General features: G+C 37.9%; 1 protein-coding gene across 1 annotated transcript in view; it reads right to left on the bottom strand.

The window, feature by feature from the left end:
• Positions 1–1,922: 1,922 nt before the first annotated feature.
• The window catches only part of LOC108686336, a 43,540-nt gene continuing 38,878 nt past the window's right edge, over positions 1,923–6,584 (bottom strand). The window contains exons 4-6 of the mRNA XM_018191597.1: positions 4,445–4,991; positions 3,678–4,217; positions 1,923–3,254 (exon numbers count right to left, since the gene is read on the bottom strand). Of these exons, the coding sequence (XP_018047086.1) occupies positions 2,745–3,254; positions 3,678–4,217; positions 4,445–4,991 (1,597 nt within the window). The 3' untranslated portion in view covers positions 1,923–2,744. The remainder of the gene's footprint in view (positions 3,255–3,677; positions 4,218–4,444; positions 4,992–6,584) is intronic.

The raw sequence follows: 6,584 nt of genomic DNA, 5'->3' as shown, positions 1-6,584 counted from the left end.
TATATATATATATAATTTTTACATTGTATATATCTCGATGACCAACGCGGAGAGCTACAAGGAAACCCGACATATCACGCAGATCCTCTTCGTAGTGTAATAATATAAAGAAGATACAGAGCTACAACAGCAGTCGTAGATTCTAGATAACAGTTGAAAAATATGGAAGAGACGACGTTTGCGTAGATTTATATATAGATATATAATCTTTAATATAACTGTTTTTACTTAAAATAAATAACCCATATCTTTCTTTTTTAAAAATGCGCCTCTCGGTCCACTAACTCCGCTTTCATATTCTCTCTCTTTCTTTCCCTTCTCATTCATGCATTCACATTCGCAACATGTATCCCGTAAACTCCATCACATCATAAACCACGCATTTATTGCCCTTTATCAATCAGGTTGAACCTCAGGATATGCCCATATTCCTGATATGTCCGCATGCTTAAGAACTAACTCGTTCGCAGTCCTTTCCTCGCTTCGATTATTCAGGTACCGATTGACGCATCGAGGAGAAAAAGAAGGCCCCGATTCGACGAGCGAAAATTAAAAGGAAAAAAAAAAAGAAAAAAAAGAAACGCAAAGAAAAGACACATAGCGCGCATCCTATTGTATACGAGGAAGAAGAGACTGCGAATATCGTTGACGCGATTTCGAGCATCTCTATTTACAATATGACCTATTACATAACAAACGCACAGTCTTATGGAGTAAACCCGTGAGCGAACTTCGACAAGTAAAAAGGTATCGTCACATTAGTCTATCACTCTACGATTGTAGATTTGGTTCGACTCGCTGTCTGAGCGACAAAACGATTCACGTTATATATGTGAAAGTCGTAGCTACCTACATAGATATCGTTTTTGGACGTGTACACTTTCTTTCTATGATACCCACACATACGCATACATACATGTACGCATGCACACCAGTGCGGTAGGCACTATCATTCACTCTGTCTCGCACGTTCTCAGTCTCACTCTCTTTTCCATTGTATATAAATATACCGACGTTCAAAAACAAAAAGGGAGAAGACCATCGGGTGTAAGCAGGACGCCCGATTTCATCTCGCTCATTTCACGCTTGCTATTTCAACTTTAAATACTACAAGTTTTAGCGCTACAACGTACAAAAGATAAGGCCGCCACATTAATACACTGACTAGATCAGTTTCATATATTCTCTTTTCAAAGTGAAGAAACTCTCTCGGCTATACGTGCAACACGTCAACAAGAATATCCAGGACACGGTCCTCTGCCAACAAAAAAATATATATGTATATATGCATTACCGTTACATATCCGGCACTTTGTATCCCGAGCTATTAACACGCCATGATACGCGAAACTGCGAATCGCTGAAAAAGCACGTACTAACGTCGATGAACTTCGCGCTGCGTCGACATCAGTACGTCAAAGACAAAATAAGAATTTCGCAAACGCGACATAGGCCTCTGTAGATGTGGAACTTAAGGGTCCTCTCTTGGCCTTTCACTGCAGCATGCTAAATAATGATATTAGGAAAAAAATTAAATAAATTTTTTTTCTTATATCGTATAATTTTCTATCATCACTCAATAGAATAAATTTCAATAAAATAAATGTTTTCTTGTCTGATAAATAATTACATATTGCAACAAGATCTGTATTTATATCAAACTTTATGACGGTTAGTTAATTTAAATTAATTAGATTCATAGCTATTATTTCACTTGATTGAAAAAAAATTTCTAAATTTTAATAAATATAAATAGTTATATATAAATAAAATTTAATTTATTTTAATATAAACAGGAAAAAATACGACTGCAGTAACAGGCCAGCGAATCCTTAGATACAAAAATAAAAATTAAAAATTGATAGGATTGTTAATAACACATTAGAAAGAAAAAAATACAACACAATCCGACAAAGTTAATCATATTAATCGAAAAATTAAGAATGGCGAGATAAGAACCTTTAGCCTAGTAATCCGCCTATTCGACTTAAATAAAAAAAGTCGCCTTTATTTGTCGTCGATCTGTATAGCTATCCTTACAATGATCGGTAATACTCATCGTTCGTGTGCATAAGGACGGAGATGGCTACTAGGAACTGCGAGGCACTGCAAAATATGTCAATCGAGGGGCAATAATCGATTAGCGCTACCTTCGGCCCTAATCTGAAAACGCAGTTTTTTGACAAAATTCGCTATTGTTTCGTTCTCTCCTCCCTATTTCTTTCTCTTTTTTGAACGGCGCATCGTTGTAGCCAAGTTACATGAAACGCGACTCGTGTTGCGTATAAAAGATCCTGTTGATGGCTCCATCAAATTTCAGTCGTTATAGTTCAATAATGTATGTAGATTATCAAAAAACATCACAGTCAGGTTACTAGGTTTTTAGAGAAGTGTCTGTAAGCATGCGTCGCATGCGTGTTATCAGCTATCCTGTCTACAAATTACGAATGACGCGCCGATACTATAATCGCCCATTTCATCCGTCCCAAATCTTTTATGCGCAAGAAGACCGATTGCTACTATCATTAAGACAACATACATTCTTCACTCTTCAACTATATGTAAGAAACACGCTAATTATTATGTAATGTCCCAGAATTTTCACCGTCACCGGCATGTGATAACGAGCCTCTGTCGGGACTTGTATCGCGTTTCATTTTTTCATTTTTATATATACGGTTCTTTTCACGCGGACGCTGTCAAAAGAAAATAATAAGAAATTGCCAAGAGCCTCAGGCGTAATATCACTTTTTGTCGAATAACGCAAGTTTACTGCGCACGGCACCTTCGCACACGACTAGCCGTTGCGCGGCCGAGATGCTACTGATGGGCACGGGCCCTTCTAGACTGGCCCGTAGCAGAGTCAGGCGACTAGGACCAGCAGTGTCGCCGTGATCACCGAGTCTACCCGTTTGCTTCCTCTCAAAGTATTCGACAATTTTCGAGATGGTCTTGCTTGAGCCAATGCCATTCAGTCGATCCTCCCAGCAGGAATCGCCACCGCCTAAGCTGGCAATGTCCTCGGAGGAGTCTGTGTAGATCGAACTGGTTCGATGGTCATCCAGCAGGAACAGACTGCTTGCTGCCGAGCTGCTGAGAGTCGACGTGTGCCGTCGATTTGGCGGCTCTGGACTCAGGTCTTCGCCGACGCAACTCCAGAAGCCTGATTCGCAGCTGCCACGTCTTCGCGGCTCCCAACCATCTCGGAAGAGCGGATGGGCGAACAAACTTGCGACGCCCACCTTAGTAGCAACCTAAAAACACACGTGTGGTACAATATGTGTGTTAGTAAACATGATAAAAACATATAGCTTCAAACGCAATAATCGGAACTTTAAACATGATATAGATATGAATTATGCAAATATCTTTAAAATGATATACATATTATTCATTTATGTTCTAAATATAATAATTTATGTTTTAAAGAGATAGTGTAAAGTTTTTTCGTCTCTTTCTCACAGTAATGTTTATGTTTCTGAACAGCATACTGAACATTTGATATAATCATACTTTATTCTTAAGATTCTCAATCATTGTATAAGACATTATCATTGTATATGTCATTGTAAAGAGAGAAATATTGTGAGCTGCCGTTTTATATTATTTCAAGGTTAAAACTAATGGAATAGCCCCTATCCCATACTTAATCATTTATGCTGAATCTGTGTACTTACTTTTCTCTCCCACTTCTTTCTTGCAGTAGGACTGCTCGGTTCGGAATTTGGCTTCTTTCTGTCCAGAATCTTGGCAATACTATCGTTTTGCGCCGGCTTGAACTTGCTGCACGTGCTGTCGGTGATGCTGGGTCGCACATCCTCCGAAGAGGGCAGCTCTAAACAGCTGGAGAACAGATCGCCGAGGATCTTTTTAACGCCACCCAATGCGTGAAATGGATTCGCCGTCATCGGCCTGTAATGCGGATCTCGACGGCTGGCGAGTTCAGCTACTCGCCTAGCAGAATGACATCTTGCCTTATCCGATGGCGTCGCGTTATCGCAACCTCTCGCGTCCGCCGATTGGCTTCTGAGTTTTGCGGTACGCCGCTTCGTCGTGCGTCCTTCTCGTGCAATCTCATCCATGCTGGACATCAGCGTTGGATCAACGGTTGATTGCCGTTTACCAATGTTATTCTTCAGTTCCTCTTCACAGGCTGCTATCATAGTTTCCAAGCTAGTCGTAATTTCTGGAAAGGTTGGCCTGGACTTAGGTTCGTACTGCAAATAAACGATAGCATCATTTATAATTCGGATTCATAAATTAAACAATAAATAATTTAATCAATAAAAGAAATTGAATATTTAATAAATATCCGCACCAAATATTTCCCATCGTGTACATGCGTGCGTACATCGTACTTCAATCCGGTAATACCAATTTCCATGACCATTCGCACCGAATCCGCGCGTTGCATGCCTTTACAGTTAGATATCATCATACTCACCGTGCAGCAATTGAAGGCAAGTTGAAGGAAAGCAGGCGGCGGATCGGCGGCCGCGCAGATTTCCGCCACGGCTAGGTAATCGAGGCCAAAGTTATCTGAGCGTGGCAGAACGTCCGGATCCGCGGGCACCCGGCCGATCAGCTCGCACACGACGATGCCGAAGGAGAATACGTCGGACCTGTGGTCGTACCATTGACCTTTGAGGCACTCCGGCGACATCCAGTAGGGACTGCCGACTGTGCTGAGTCGATAGCCTGTGCTGGGATCGGGTATCTTTGCAGCCAGTCCGAAATCGCCTACCACTGCGGTCATCTCGTTATTGCACTCGTCCTTCTTGATCAGCACGTTCTTCGACGTGAGATCGCGATGGAAGATGCCGCGGCTATGCAGATAGGCCATACCACGAGCCACGTCTCTCGCTAGATTCATCCGGACGAGATGCGGTAACGGCGTGTGCCGCGACATGATCAGCTGCTCCAGGCTGCCACCGTTAATGTATTCTGTCAACGCATGTAGCTGACCTTCATGCACGCACACTCCCATAAACCTGAAAAAAAGAAGACAAGATTGATCATTAGTACGTTTGAGAAAATTTTCAATTTATTCTAACAATAACGGGAATTATAGACAGAATTTCTTACTGAAATTTTTGTTATAAAAAAAATACTTCAATATATTATTATTTAGAAAGGAATTATTACTTCATTTTCAATGTTATCTAAAAAAAATATATTCAAAAGAAAATTGATATATAAGTTTACAAACTTTTTATTTCCGTAATCTAACATATGAAGTAATTAAGATAACTGATAAGAATAAAGCTGATATTATCGCAATGATTAAATTATAATACAATGTATAACAGCTTAGACTTTTTAAACATCTTTAAAATGTAGGACTGTGATCTTCGTTTTTATTTATACTGTAAGTATTTTATCGTAAATAGTTGCAGTGCTCGCAAAGTGAGGTAATAACTCGCTTTTAAATAATAATGCACTGAAGTTTTGCTTTTGTAAGCAAAAATTTCAGTCAGAAATTCTAATTATAATTCCACTTTTGAGAGATTCAAGGATTTAAATAAAACTATAGATTACAGAAAATTTCCGGATGAAAAGTTGCAGCTCTTTGCTTTGCAAAATCTAATAGATACTATTTATTTCAAAGCATATAATAGCATGACGTAAAGAAATAAAAAAATATGTATTATTTAAAAAATACATATACATATATTAGTACATATACATATATATAGTTTAACACCTAACTTAACTTTGACGCTTCTCGTATTAGGTGATTCTCATATAAACGGACGTTATATTTTCGTATTTTATACGTTAAGTAAGGACCATTAAAGGTAAATGCTGCAAAAATATTTTCAAAATGGTTACAAGGTAAAAGATATTTGCCGCGTGATGTTGTAAGCGCAAGTGAATTCAAAACTTGCTTTTATCAATTCAATGATTTTTAGACGAGATTAGATAATATGAAAAAACGAACAAAGGAAGAATAGAGCAGAGTTGGCGAACACAATCATGATAACATTAAGTGTCACCCTTTACCATACTTTCTTATAAGATATAATAATAAAAAAGATAAAATGTGCGAAGATGAATATATAAATAGATAAAAAAATACATACATACATAATGATAATTTATGATTCTATAAAAATAACCAAAAATTATTGAAAATTCAATATTGCACAATAAATATGTTTGAAAAATCATAAAAGATAAAAAACAAATATAAATTGTGCTAAAATGCAAAAAAATATTTATAATTAATATTGTTGAACATTGTTTGCAAATCACATCGCCACTTATTAAATAACAAAACCAAATGCAGGTGTGCTTTCAAGATGATTAAAGGGTCTAGACAGCTTTAATACGTGTCATATTGTAATTTAATCGTCGCGATATCATCGACGTTATCTTTATAACCACTATGTATGCTAGATTAAGTCTCGAAGAGAATTACACATCGTTTTGCTTCAAGGAAACATTATGGTCTCGTTTATCATCAGGATGCCTTCGAGATAATATTGCTAAATATTCAATAATGTATATTATTCAATGACAAACATTGCCAAGTATCACCATTAGTCCTTCAGTCTTTAATTTATAACACATAACGAGCATTC

This window comes from Atta colombica, unplaced genomic scaffold (assembly GCF_001594045.1).
Source record: "Atta colombica isolate Treedump-2 unplaced genomic scaffold, Acol1.0 scaffold175, whole genome shotgun sequence".
In the NCBI taxonomy this organism is placed as follows: Eukaryota; Metazoa; Arthropoda; class Insecta; order Hymenoptera; family Formicidae; genus Atta; species Atta colombica.
This window is presented reverse-complemented; position numbering and strand designations above follow the sequence as displayed.